Source organism: Callorhinus ursinus, unplaced genomic scaffold (genome assembly GCF_003265705.2).
Source record: "Callorhinus ursinus isolate GAN/ISIS: 27379988/994484 unplaced genomic scaffold, GSC_fseal_2.0 scaffold8, whole genome shotgun sequence".
Lineage (NCBI taxonomy): Eukaryota > Metazoa > Chordata > Mammalia > Carnivora > Otariidae > Callorhinus > Callorhinus ursinus.
Window position 1 is genome coordinate 72908099 of NW_027397070.1, and position 14172 is coordinate 72922270.

Here is a 14172-nt window from a genome sequence, read left to right on the forward strand (position 1 = left end):
AACGCCCGGGCTCATGAAGGACCTCGCTGGGAAGAGCGCAGGCGGGGGGCGGGGTGCTGCTGGGAGGAGGGTGGGCTTAGGGAATCGAGCCTACCCTAAAGCATAAATCACGGAAGTTTACTATGTAAACACACTTCAGAAACACCTTCGTGTGATGGCCTGCAGCGGGGGGTGATCTCTGCTGTGTGCTTCTCCAGAGCAAATGAGGACAGTAGTCCAGCAGGAAGACAGGCGGGGCCCCGGACACGCCCCCACAGCCTCTCACACACCACATGCCCCAGACCCAAAGACCCCGTTCCCTCGGGCCGTTGGTGTCTAGAGCTGCACTGTGTCCCCCTCGAATCCACAGGATTCCCTGACTCCAGAAGCACCTCGGAATTCGTGTTTGGAGCTGGAGGCTTACAGAGGTGATCAAATTGACATGATGAGACCGTTGTCAGGAGATTTAGGGAAATGAGGCCGTTAGGGTGGGTTCTAATCCAATATGACTGGTGTCCTTGTCAGAAGAGGAAGAGACACCAGGGTGCACGCGTGCCGAGAGCAGGCATGTGAAGAGGGAGGGAGGGGCTCCCCCGGGAGGGGCTCCCCTGCCCCCAGCGGTCACCCAGAGGACACAGACACGGGGCATGAGGGAGTCAACACTCCTCTGGGCAACTTGGGAGCACGGTGTGACGGTACCCTGGGCAGGTTCTGAGTGCACAGAGCCTGGACCCTGCAACCCCGCTTGGGGGCGATGCCCCCGCCCCTCCGCGCCACTCCCACGGCGGAGCAGGTCTGTGGTGTCAGATTGTTGGCACCAGCCTGAGCAGCCACTGGCAAAGGGCGGGGAAGCCATGTGCTTGCACGGTAAGGAAGCACACAGTGGGCAGGGGCGTGCACGTCTGTTCTGTGGCAAGGACATGTCACGGATGTGTAGGCAGTGTGATGTGAACCGGCCGCCTCAAGAAACAAGGGTGCATGGCTGCATATGCCTGGCAGTCTGGCACACAGTGGACGTTTCATTAACAGGGAGCAGAACTGAGCCACCCGAGCCAGTGCCGATGTCTGTCTTGTATAAGCGTGCAGGTGTTTGTGATCCAGGGCCCGTGCAGGCTCTGCTGTCCTCAGCACGTGGTGTCCATGTGGGGGTCCAAGGTGGCCGTGCCCCTGCAGCCTGGAGAAGGAAATGGGCAAGGGGCGAGCCAGCCACCCCATGCACGCATCACCTCTGCTCAGGTTGCCGCCACCTGGGCTTCTCAGTGGCCTTGCCCAGCTCCCCACCGGGCAAGACTGGTGTCTGGCTGTGAAGTGGACCCCCAGCTAACGTGGGGGGGGGCCTGATTTGGGCACAGCGGGCGATCCCCTGGAAGGAGACCCCTCCAGATGGTGGCTCCTGCAGAGGGCAAGGAGGGAGGGGTGGGGAGCGCGTGGTGGATGTCTGTGGTTCTGGTCCCAATTTCCTTAAAAAGATCTCAAGTCAGCGCAGAGAACATTTGTTAGTTCTTGTTGTCGGATACGTGGGTTTTGGTGGCATCCCTCTTTGTGGTTTTCCTGTAAGCCCCACACTTACCGGTTTCAGAAAACCAGAACACTGCTTCTTCAGGGTTAGGCATGGAAGTTGGCTTTCCACTCTTTTGAGCAGACACCATCCGAGAGGAAGGAGAGAGCGCGCAGTATGGGGCCAGGGCCCCTTGGACAGGGTACTGGGTTTCTGCCCGTCGAGGGGATTGTGTTTTATCCTGACAGTGTGTTTAAGATACGCTTGGCTTCCTTTTTTGTTACTGCTGAGTCTAGTACAATTGCAGGGCGTCTTACACAGTAACAGTCCCGGCTTAGTGATGAATCATCGTTTGTGGGTTTTTTTTTTAGTGTATTTGCTCATGATTTCCTTCAGGGCCAGGTATTATGCAATAAATCTCGTCCTTGGCTATAATCTATACTCCAGCCCTCAGGCCTTTCTCTCAGAGCCAGTCTTGTATAAAAGCAAATATCGTGTGTTCTGTCTGGCCCAATTTCTGTATGCAGATGATTCTTTTTATACTTTTAGTGTTGTTTGCACAAGTAGCATCCACTTGACTGTGCCTTAGAATTAAAAAAAAGAAGAAGAGAGAAAAAAGAAAGGAAAACCCAAATGGCTCGTAGGTGTTAGTCCCATCCTACGGGGGACACAACTGTGAAGAAGTAAGCAGGCCCGTGCTGGTTTTGATGGGCTGTCTGCAGCTGCAAGCTCAGCTCTAGGAGGCTGCCGGAGCAGAGACACTTCCCTTCTGACAGAGCTCATGGCTCTGCTCGTGGCCTCTTGAGTTTTCCCTGTGACGAGGACACATCAGCGTGGGGGTACCACTGTGCTTCCCAGACAGAAGCCTCTCTGAGCTGTGGGCAGCAAATGCTGGACCGACCCCTGGCCCCTGCCCAAACAGATTGTCTAGAAACAGGCGTCGCAACGGCCCTGAGAGCGAGACCCCATCCCAAATAGGGGCTGGGCAGGCATTCCTGGTAATTAGTTCATTCAAAGCAAGATCCAGACAAGGCCTCCTGTTTGCAATTGGCTGATATATCCCTTAGGTCTTGTGGCTTTTTTAACTTTTGAAAAAGAACTTTTTGAAACTCAGTAAAATTCAGCCTGCCCCCGTGTTTGTCTACAACCCAGACTTGCCCATTAGCCCCTCAACCAGGCTCAGAACAGTGGACGGTTCCACCCAGATCCAGCATCCCCACACAGCCATGGCTGTCAGCACCCTGCACTGCTGCTGTGTGCTTTCCAGAACGCCACATTAGTGGGCTAACGTGCAGGGCCCAGCCTTTTGGCTCTGGCTTCTCTTCCCGCGTGGGGGGCCGGTGCGGGCCACTGTGTGTGCATGCACGCGTGTGGGGGTTGTGCGTGTGCACGTGAGTGTGTCTGGTGTGCGTGTTTGTGTGCACGCCTGTGTGCTCATGTGTGTCTCTGCACGTGTGCGTGTTTGTGTTCATGCTTTGGCCCTCTTGTCCCCGAGCACGCTTCCTGCTTTGCTTGAAGGGTGTCTCCAGGCTTGGGCAGCTGCACACGTGGCCACCATGAGTGTCCACGTAGAGTCTCTGTGGACACACGCACCGAGCGGTGCTGGTCTGGGTGGCACGTGTGACCACATCTAGTGCCCCGTCGCCCGCCTCCTTGCCAGGACTGGGTGTCACCAAAAGCGCTGTTTGGTTTCCTTTCAGCCAGGGACATTGGTGTGAGGTGGTGACTCCTGACTCCTAGTGGTTTTCAGTTGCATCTTTTCATGTGCTAATTTACTGCCCATATGTCTTTTTTAGTGAAGCATTTGCAAATCTTTTGCCTATTTTTAAATTGGGTTCTTTATTTTCCTGTTGTTGAGTTTGGAGGGTTCTTTATTCTGGATTAAACCCTCTGTGGGATATGCAGTTTGCAAGTATTTTCTCCCAGCCTTAGCTACTCTGCCTTCTTTCATGAAATTTTGATGGAGTCCAGTTTACCCGATTTCCTGTTTCTGTTCCTGACCTCCCTGCCTTTGCCCCGGGAGCACCACACTGCCCTGAGTACTTAGCTCCACGCAAGTCTGGACGGCCCCCACCTTCCTTGGATCTCCTTTTCAAAGTCCTTTCGATTATCCAATTCTTTTGCCATTCCATGTAAACTTAAAAACCAGCTTATTGATATCTACAAAAGCGTCATGCTGGGATTTCTGGGAACTAAACTTAGATCTGGTCTGGGGAGCACTCATGCCCATGCGGCGGCTCATCTCTCCAACTGCTCAACCCTTTGCTGGCTCCTTCCACTCGCTTGCAGATCCGCACTGATCTTGTTAAATTTAGGTATTTTCTTTGTTTTGGAGTTACTATAAATGGAAGTTTTTTTTAAAAAACTGACTTTGGGATGCCTGGTGGCTCAGTCGGTTAAGTGGCTGCCTTCAGCTCCGGTCATGATCCCAGGGTCCTGGAATCAAGTCCCACATCGGGCTCCTTGCTCAGCAGGGAGCCTGCTTCTCCCTCTGCCTCTGCCGCTCCCCCTGCTTGTGCTCTGCCTCTCTCTCTGACAAATAATTAGATAAAATCTTTAAAAAACAAGACACTGACTTCTAATCATTCATTGCTAGTGTGTACAAATGGAACCACTTTTTTTTAAAATTTTTTATTGTTATGTTAATCACCATATATTACATCATTAGTTTTGGTGCAGTGTTCCATGATTCATTGTTTGTTCATAACACCCAGTGCTCCATGCAGAACGTGCCCTCCTCAATACCCATCACCAGGATAACCCATCCCCCTCCCCCCCTCCCCTCTAGAACCCTCAGTTTGTTTTTGGGAGTCCATCATCTCTCATGGGAACCACTTTTTATGTCGAATTTGTATCATATGATCTTGCTAAGCTCTTAGTTCTGGGGGCTTGCTTTCACATTTTTCCACATTCCTTGGGGTATTCTGCATAAACTGTTGTGTTGTCTGCAAAGAAGAGCTGCATTTTTTCCTTTCCAGTCCTTGTGCCTTTTATTTCCTTTTCTTGCCTTATTGCACAGGGCAAGCCTTTAGTTCTGTGCCATGCTGCAGGGGTGTGTGGGTGCGGCCCAGCCTCCTGGTCTCCGGCTGGGGGAGGGGGGTTTCCATCCTGCCGCCAGCGTGACATTGGCCATTCAGGATGTTCTCCTCTGTCCCTGGTTCACCAAGAGTTTTAATCACAAATGCAACTGAATTTTGTCAAGTTTTAAAAGTCATTTGAGGAGATTTTATGATTTTTCTAATTTAGCCTGTTGATGGCATGAATTTCACTGATTGATTTCAAATGTTGACCAGCCTGGAACAAACCCCACTTGGTCACGGTGTGTTAGTCATTCCTTTTTATATATGATGAATTCAGTTTGCTGATATTTTATTGAAGATCTTTACATTTATGTTCGTAGAGGGATATTGGTCTGTAGATTTCTTTTATGTACATTGTTCTCTGGTGTTGGTACCAGGGTGATTCCTGACCTCATAAAATGAGTTGGGAAGTATTCCACCCTTTTCTGTTTTCTGGAAGATATGTAGAATTAGTGTTGTTTCATCCTTTGATATCTGGCTAAATCCACCTGGAGCTTTCTTTTTCAGAAGGTTTTAAACTATTCAATTTCTTTGATAGATTAGGCTGTTCAGATGATCTGTTCATCCTGGTGCTTCTGGTGGTTGTGGCTGGGGCATTGTTACATGTTGATATGTATTGTTACATTGTATCCACCTCCCAAAACTGATGTGTGGCAGCTGTCTGCAGCTTCCCCCTCTGTGGGAACTGTGTGATTTTCCTTCTTTCATTCCTGATATGGCTCATTTTGTCTTCTCTTCTTTTTTTCTTTGTTGGGCTAGAGGTTTTGTCAGTTTTACTGCTCTCCCCAAAGAACCAGTTTTGGGGTTTTTTAAATACTTTATTTTATATTTCTTTCTCTGTTGTTTTTCTATCTTCCGTTTCATGGTTTCTGTTTTTGTCTTTGTTGCTCCCTTGCTCCAACTCACTTTGGGTTCAGTTTGCTTCTTTCCTGGTGTCTTGAGGTGAAGCTCAGACTGTGCATTTGAGGCCTTTCTTACTTTCTTGTATGAGTGCATCTCCCGTGGGGCTCGAATCCACACAAAATATTTCTGGATCCTTGGAGTTTTCCTCCTGGGCCCGGGTGCTGCTTACTGCCCCAAGTGGTTGGTGTTTCTGGCCTTCTGTCTACTATTGATTTCTTTTTGTTTGTTTGTTTTAAGTAGGCTCCACACCCGACGTGGGGCTTGAACTCATGACCCCGAGATCAAGAGTCACGTGCTGAGAGAACCAGCCAGGCGCCTCTCTACCATTGATTTCTAGCTGAGTCTATCGTGGTCAGAGAACATACTTTACACAACTTCAGTTTTTTTTTTTTTAAGATTTTATTTATTAGAGAGAGAAAGCACAAGCAGGGGGAGGGGTAGAGGCAGAGGGAGAAGGAGGCTCCCTGCTGAGCAGGGAGCCCAATGCGGGACTCGAGCCCAGGACCCTGGGATCATGACCTGAGCCGAAGGCAGACGCTCAACGACTGAGCCACCCAGGCACCTCTTGACTTCAGTTCTTTCAAGTGTGCTGGTGCTCCTCTGTGGCCGGGACGTGGTTGGTCCCGGTGGATGCTAGCCCCTAGAACCCACGTCTTTCTCCATTTTTTTCCCTTCACGGTTTGTTTCCTGCAGAGGCAGAGTGGCCTGATGGGCAGAGTGAGCTGGCCTTCCCCTGGGCTCCTGCATGTCAGGGGCTGTCAGGAACAATCCCATTTGCCCCCAGCCTGGAGCTGTCCTGCTGCCCGAGTCAGGGGTCCTGCTGCCTGGGGAAGCCCTGGTGTCTGTCTCCTGGCTCGTCTGGGCTCAGTCAAGTGCATATGCCGTCACCATCATCCTCCATGTGCCCCAAGTGCCGCACTGTGACAGGCTGGCCATAGGCCCAGGATGGGAGTCGGAGCTTTGTGCCGGTCTTAGTTTATAAAGGTGACTGAGGGACGGTGCAGAGAGGTCAGTGCCGTTGAGAGGAGAGTTTAATGTTCACCGCCCCCTAGAAACAGGAGGCACCGTACATGGGGCCACGGGGAAGCACCAGGGTCACTCAGGAGGCAGAGGGACTGCGGGCGAAGCCCAGACCACAGCCTTTGGTTTCCGTGGGAAAGGTGCAGCATGGCAGGGCAAATGGCTTAGGATTGGCTAGTTGGAGTCATTCCGGTGGACCTTGAGGCACAAGGTCCCAGGGGCTGCCCCTAGTTGTCGGCTTCCTGGACCTGGGTGTGTAGGGCAGGGGGATATTAGGTTGGTGCTGAGGGTTGGATAAGGAGGGGTTCAGAGTATGGGCTCTGGATCCAGGGGAAATGTAAACAGTTCTGGCTGTCGGTTGGCCCTATAATTAATGGATGTCAAATAGACAAATACAGAATCTAATAAAACACAAAACAGTAGGGTCTTCATTTCATGCCCAGAATGGCAATGGGGTCTCTGCTCCATGCCCAGGACGGTGGTGGCATCTCCATACGAAGCCCAGGATGGTGGTGGGTGTCGCTGCTCCATGGGTGGCTGGCAGGTGCTCACGGAGCCTGTGAAACTTTCCAAAGCCACACTGTCGACCAGACCCAGGCCCTATATCCAGACCTGAGCTCCCCAGCCTTACCCTGTCACTCCCTGCTGCCTGGATGTAGAAATGTGAGATGAGGGGGCCTGGGGTCTTCCTTCTGGCGCCCGTGTCCCCATGCTTCCTCTGAGGCAGACAGAGGAGTGTGGAGTCTCTGTGGTCAGGAAATGGGCCACTCCTGCTCTCTCCACCATGTCAGCATCTGTCCTGCTGCTTGGGGTGTAGGTGGGCATGGAGAGTGTGGAGTTCCCAAGTAGGACCCGTGTGACTCCCAACACAGGTGTTTGGCGACTTGGTCCTGGCGCTTGAGGCTGTGTGGGCAGCGGATAGTGGTGTGCTTACCCCCATGTGGACCAGCGCTGTTCCCGTGAACTGCGGGCTGACATCTGAGTGGGAAAATAAGCCAGGGCTTCAAGGAACTGCAGAGGGGTCCCAGTTGATTTTGATGTTGCAGCCCCCTACACAACACCCTGAGCGCCTCTGCCTGGGATCCTTGGTGGGATGGTTCTGCTGCCTCCAGGAAGGTAAAGCTTCGTGCGGCTAAGTGGTCCTGCGCGCCAGGATTGCAAGGCAGGCCCGGCAGGAGGGGGAGGTTCCCCACTAGAGGACCAGGACCGGAGGACCAGAGGACCATGGGGGACACAGGCCCCCTTCCCTAGGCAGGGCCCACATGCCCCGCCTCCACCCCACACTCAGAGTGGTGAACCCAGTGTGAGGGTTCAGGGAAAGCTCACCGTGGGCTCAGGGACATGGGCACTGGGGGAGTGAGCATGTGCAGAGGGGCCACCAGAGGTGGTGGTGGTGTCTCCAGGGACCCTGCAGAGGTGGGGGGCAGGGCAGGTGGGGGTGGGCCTGAGACCCCACACTGGTGGGGGGACAGGGTGGAGGTGAGGGGGTGGGGCCTGGGGGGGGGCCTGCAGAGGCCTGTGCTCTGGAAGCTGGGAGTGGGGCTCGGTGACTGGTACCTGGTCCCTGGGGGCTCCTGGTCTGAGTGCCCTTGTCCAGACTGCCTGCCCACAGACCTGCACTGAGCTTCCCCCACAGGTGGGAGACCCACCCTCTGGGGCCCCCTGGAACAAAGGGATGCTGAGTGGCATCCACCACCCGCAGGGACTCTTGAGGGGCCCCTGAGCCTAGCTGAGGGCCCCCAGGAGATGTGAGGGCCTTGTCTGAGGCTGGTGCTCCCGAGGGTGGGGCCTTCCTAGGGCTCGAGGCGGTGTGGGAAGGTGTGGTTGAAGGCTGAGCAGGCCTTTGCCCTTTGCAGGTTGTGCAGCCTGACCTTGAAGAAGCTGGTGGTCTTCAAGGAGCTGGAGAAGGAGCTCATCTCGGTGGTGATTGCTGTCAAGATGCAGGTGAGGGTCCCCTCGGCTGCTATCCCGGGGCAGCGAGTGCAGGGTGCCTGTGCCTGCCTAGGGGTGCGAGTGGGCACAGCCACACCCACCGCTGGACCCTTACCTGTGCAGGGGGCCAGGGAGCCTGGTTCTGCCCCAGGATGCAGGGGAGCCTCTGCCTGGGCTGGTTGACCTGGAAGATGTTCCTAAAGCTCTGGCAGGATTGGATCCCCCCAGCACACCCAGGGCACAGTCCTGTCCCCCTGAAGGGCAGGCAGCCCAGTGTTCGGAATGTGGGGAGAAGGGAGTGTGTGCAGGTCACTTGCAGATGGGCCTGTGCAGAGCAGAACTGTGGTGCAGACCCTCCCTGCCCCCACCACGCGCACCCAGTGCACCCTTCTCCGCCGGCCCCTGACCCAGCGCTGGCCCAGCCATGCTCACGTCTCCTCCCGTACGCTCCCGGGCCTTGCAGGTTCCTGCCTTGGAACAAATAGCAGTGTTTCAGGAGGGCCACCCCCCCCAAGGGAGACAGCAGCCCCTCCCTCCCCCAGGGCACCGGCTCCTCCACGTGTGGCTGGGTCCTTGCGATGGCCCCCACAGCGGAGCCATGGGAGGTGTCGGTGCCTGGCCTGCCAGCACCCCAGACCATCAGCTGAGGTCTTGCTCCACCCTCAGCCCCAGGCTCTGGAGCCCACGTTTACAGGCGGCAGGGGTGCCAGGGGCCCGGCCTGGGGCTCCCCGGGCAGGCTCACCAGGGCTCGCTGGCTTGCGCATCTCCGGGCAATCAAGCCAGGCTCTCTCCAGGCTGAGAGCTCAGGTCCAAGTTCAAGGAGGCCTGAGGCCCGTCTTTAGTCTCCCCGTCAGTTGCCACCATCTTTTAAGTAAAGACCTGGAGAAACTCTTTTCCCCCCTGAAGATGCTGCTGTAACTTATCATCAAAGCCAGGCGTGCGCGGCTGCGAGCCAGTGCCACAGGGACGTGCCCTTGGGGGGCCAGCCTTTCCCGAGGCCCGGGCTGTGCCCTGGGCCTCCAGGCAGGGAGGGCTCAGGGGAGAGCCTCACGGGAGGGCTTCAGAGCAAGGTGGAGCCCACCCATCCCTGAGCCCTGAGTCTGCCACTGTTGACCCCTTACACGGCTGCCCCCCACCCCTGGCCCATTCCTGGAGCCCTTCCCCAGACCTCACCCTCTCCGAGACTCAGGCTCTGGGACCCACGTCGCCTTTCCAGATGACCCGGGTGCCCCGTCACTGGCTGCCCGTCCCCCTGTCCCCCCACAAGCTCAGCATCCACCCAGGTGCCTGGCCCATCCTGCAGGCCTTCCCTGGGCGTCGCCCTCTGTTTGGGTCGGTTGCCGCCCACCTGCTGTGCCCCTGCATGGGGGGGGTGCAGGGCAAGTCTGGAGGAGTCAGCCCCCCGCTGGGCCGTCTCCCTCCGCCCATCCTCCCCGGGACGCGAGACACAAGATGCTCCTGTGTCCTCAGCAGCCCCTCCTCTGAGCTGAGGCCCTGCGTCTTAGCTCCCAGAGGGAGCGCACCTGCTGGCCTTCCCCACCGGCCCCGGCCTGCTCGCCTGTGCTCGCTGCCCTCCTTCACCCAGCAGAGGCCGGTCCGCTCAGGTCCCCTGAGGGATCTGGTGCGGAAGAGGCCTGGGGGCCACAGCCAGACCCCGCACAGGGTGCCATGTGGCCCAGAGGCATCCACCGGGCGGTGTCTCAGGATGCCTGAGTGGAGCCAGCCCCGCACCTGTGCCCAGGACCCCTGCCCGTCTCTCTGGTCAGCCCGCACGTCTGTGCTCTCTGTCCTGGACCCGCACCCCACTCCTGCCCTCAGCCGCTTCTCTGCACCCTCATCTTGTCGGATGCCTCCGGAGCCCCCAGCCCCCACACCCTGGTGGCTGCTGGTCTTTGTGGCTCTGAGTCCGACGGCTGTCGGTGCCCCGCTCGCAGGGGGCCACATGGTGTCCGTCTCGTGGCTTCCTGCCCCCAGCCTTCAGTCTCTGCTCCGTGCATGTGGGGGCAGCCATTTTTAAAACAGTACTATGAGGAAATCTTTAATCCATTTGGGATTTATTTTGAGATAGGATTTGAGGTGAGGATCTGGACGTTTTATACAAATGATTTGTTACTTATTATTTAGAGAGTAATTTTTCCTGGTGACGTGAAGGCTCGTTATCATGCGGCACGTTTGTCTTTTATACACATCTGTGTGTTCTCAGATGTGTTTCTTGACTTCGCATCTCTGTCCCTGACACAGAGCGGCTATGCTGTACCTGTTACACCCTTGTACCACATTTTGCTTTCTGGGGAGGCCGTCACCCCTCACTGGTCCATTTTTTCAGAAATGCTTAGCATCTAGCACACTGGTTCTTCCAGGCATTGTCCCGTGACCCCCTGTACCCCAGAATTGCCCTGTGACCCCCCTGCACCCCCGCATTGCCCTGTGACCCCCAGCATTGTCCCGTGCCCCCCTGCACCCCAGCATTGCCCTGTGACCCCAAGCATTGTCCTGTGACCCCCCTGCACCCTGGCATTGTCCCATGACACCCCAGCATTGTCCCGTGACCCCCCTGCACCCCAGCATTGCCCTGTGACCCCAAGCATTGTCCTGTGACCCCCCACAGCCCAGCATTGTCCCGTGACCCCTTGCACCCCAGCATTGTCCCATGACCCCCCTGCACCCCAGCACTGCCCTGTGACCCCCAGCATTGTCCTGTGACCCCCCCCACAGCCCAGCATTGTCCCGTGACCCCTTGCACTCCAGCGTTGTCCCGTGAGCCCCTGCACCCTGGCATTGTCCCGTGACCTCCCCTGCACCCTGTTGTTGTCATGTGACCCCCTGCACCCCAGCATTGCCCTGTGACCCCAAGCATTGTCCTGTGACACCCCACACCCTGGCATTGTCCCATGACACCCCAGCATTGTCCCGTGACCCCCACATCCCACTGCTGCATTTTTGACAGTTACATTAAATGTGGCAGTGAGTAATCTGCATCATCTAGGGGAGAACTTAGAGGGTGACAGGGTGGGGACATTTTTAAGGCTCTTGACAAATCTCCCCAAGGGTGCGTTTGGGAATCCCGTGAGCTTATGCCTCCCACTGCCTGATCTATGGCTCTTCACCGTGAGAGTTTGAGGGGAGTGGGTTTCACTGTGAGATGCCTCCTTGTGAATGAGCAGCCGTCTTGCTCTGTTCCAGGGCTCCAAACGGATCCTGCGGTCCCATGAGATTGTGCTGCCCCCCAGTGGACAAGTGGAGACCGACCTGGCGCTGACCTTCTCTCTGCAGGTGGGCCTGGCACGTGGGCAGGGGGCAGCGGCCCACCTTGCAGTGATGTTCTCCCTCAGTGCGCTGTCCTAAATGTTAGAAGACGTGCATGCTTTATTAGATCGCATTTTCCCTCCCAGTCCTGTGCTAAAGAACGTAGTGAGGCCCAAGCTCACTCTCAGAAGGTCATTTTGGGGATGCCTGGCTGGCTCAGTCGGGAGAGCGTGTGACTCTTGATCTTGGGGTGGTGAGTTCGAGCCCCACATGGGGTGTAGAGATTACTTAAATAAGTAAATAAATAAACAAACAAATCTAAGGAAAAAGGCCATTTGGTTCCAATATTCAGAGAAGATAGGGAGGAACAGGGGACCTCAGTTTTGTAAGTTCTGATCCCTTGGAAATACGTTAGGTGCCCCCTGCTTGCCCCCCAGCTTGAAACAGAACCTCCTCCCCACAGACCCTCCAGAGCCCAGGTCTGTGGGTGGGAGCAGGCCGGCCCCAACCCTCAGGGTGCTCCTCCTGCCTCTGGTCCTCATTGCACAGTTGTTTAAGGTGGGTGCTGTGTAGATTCGCAGACGCGCTTAACACACTGGGCTTAGCGTCGGCCCATTGCAAACCGGTTCAAATCTCGTCTCCCTGTGAGGACCCCACCTCCCACCGCGCCGCTTCTCCCTGCCCCGGCCTGGCTGTGCCCGGGGCGGGGGCACGTGACCCCAGCTCTGGCGCCCCCGCGGGAGCTTCTGGGGTTTGCATGGAAGTTTTCTTTTCTTTTTTTTTTAAAGATTTATTTATTTGAGAGAACGAGAATGAGAGAGAGAGAGAGCACATGAGAGGGGGGAGGGCCAGAGGGAGAAGCAGGCTCCTCGCCGAGCAGGGAGCCCGACGCGGGACTCAATCCCCAGACTCCGGGATCATGACCTGAGCCGAAGGCAGTTGCTTAACCAACTGAGCCACCCAGGCGCCCGCGTGGAAGTTTTCTTTTGCGGGATCTGCTTTATCGGAGTGTGGTTTACAAGACGTGCAGTTCACGGTCTTTAAGTGCTGGCCAGCCGGGCACAGGCATGTTGGCTTCTGTGAGGTTAAGGGACGCGTTTGCGAGCCTCTGTTCATGCACACGAGCCCTGCTCTTGCAGAAGCCCCCGTGGTGCTCTGATGGGCCACTGGACCAGCACCACCTTGGGGTCACGCCCCTGCCGTCCACGTCGTGGGCAGGGTTGCTGGCTGACCCCGCTGATGACCCAGAGGCCCTGGCCAGCTGCTCACATCTGCCGGCAGTGGCTTTTCCTGTCCCCGACGGAGGCCCCCGACGGCCCAGCGAGGAGTGAGCCTCCGGGGCTCGTTGGTGCTGCGCTGGCGTGGCCACTGGGACAGACGGCAGCCGTGACCCCCCTTCTCTGCAGTACCCTCACTTCCTGAAGAGAGAAGGCAACAAGCTCCAGATCTTGCTGCAGCGGAGAAAGCGATACAAAAACCGAACGATCTTGGGCTACAAGACACTGGCGGCGGGCTCCATCAACATGGCCGAGGTGAGCACGTCCCCACTCAGCCAGAGGTCCCCGTCATGCCTGACCCGATGGCCTGTGGGTTCTGGCCCAGCGTGGGTATGTCCTGTGCCCCTACCCGGGAGAGCGTCCTCCTGGGACATCTGCGTCCCCTTCCCCGGCCCGTGGCTGCCTAGGCAGGCGGCACATGCTTGCTGTGGGGTGGGGGCACGGGATGTGAGCGTAAGGAAGTTCCCTGGTGAGGCAAGGAGGGGAAGCTCATGGAAATGGAACCAACCAGCCGGCACCACCGTGTCCCGAAGGACCTGCTGTCCCGAGCTGTGGTTGGCAGCCGAGGCCCCTCATGTCCTTTGTGCTTCGGGGCCTTCACCATCACAGGTTTGTGTTCAGGGCTGTCCAGGCACCTGTGAGGCTCAGGAACACGGAACTGTGTTGGTGCCCACCTGGGGCAGGGCAGGGCTGCCCCCTACACCTCTCAGTCCTGCTCCTCTGGCCCAGGACCCCTGTGCCCATGGCACCTGGTCAAGCCTGCAGGCCCCCTTCTCCCCTCAGACCCTACGTGCCCGACACTCTCGACAAGCATCCTTCAGGCAGGTGGCACAGTTGTGCAGAGTGTGAGGAGGAAGCCCGTGCGCCTGTCTGTCCAGCTCCGCACACGTGCGGGCAGAGGGGGCGTGTCTGGGTGCTGGCTGACCTTCCTAATTTGGTTTCTGAGATGGTAGCAGTCGCAGATGTTACCTTTCTCAAAAATTTCATTTTCGTACTCGAGTATACTCAAGAGTTGGCACCCCAAATCAGGCTCCCCGAATTAAACATAATTGGGTCCATGAAATCCCAAAATTCGGATTTGGTCAAATGACCCCAAAGGCAGCTTGTAGGATGCAGAGGCTCCAGCCTGCAGGGGCGTCCTCGGAGTTGTCACCAGCCAGGGCGCGAGGGGGTGTGAAGGGGTGTGAGTCCCTGTCCCTGGTCTGCTTGAAATCTCTCACGACCCGAATGGCTCCA

At 56.4% G+C, this 14172-nt stretch overlaps 1 protein-coding gene across 1 annotated transcript in view; it reads left to right on the plus strand.

Annotated features, from left to right (window-relative positions):
- The first annotated feature begins 8336 nt into the window (after nucleotides 1-8336).
- The window catches only part of PACS2 (phosphofurin acidic cluster sorting protein 2), a 24780-nt gene continuing 18944 nt past the window's right edge, over nucleotides 8337-14172 (plus strand). The window contains exons 1-3 of the mRNA XM_025870422.2: nucleotides 8337-8424; nucleotides 11597-11686; nucleotides 13066-13191. Of these exons, the coding sequence (XP_025726207.2) occupies nucleotides 8419-8424; nucleotides 11597-11686; nucleotides 13066-13191 (222 nt within the window). The 5' untranslated portion in view covers nucleotides 8337-8418. The remainder of the gene's footprint in view (nucleotides 8425-11596; nucleotides 11687-13065; nucleotides 13192-14172) is intronic.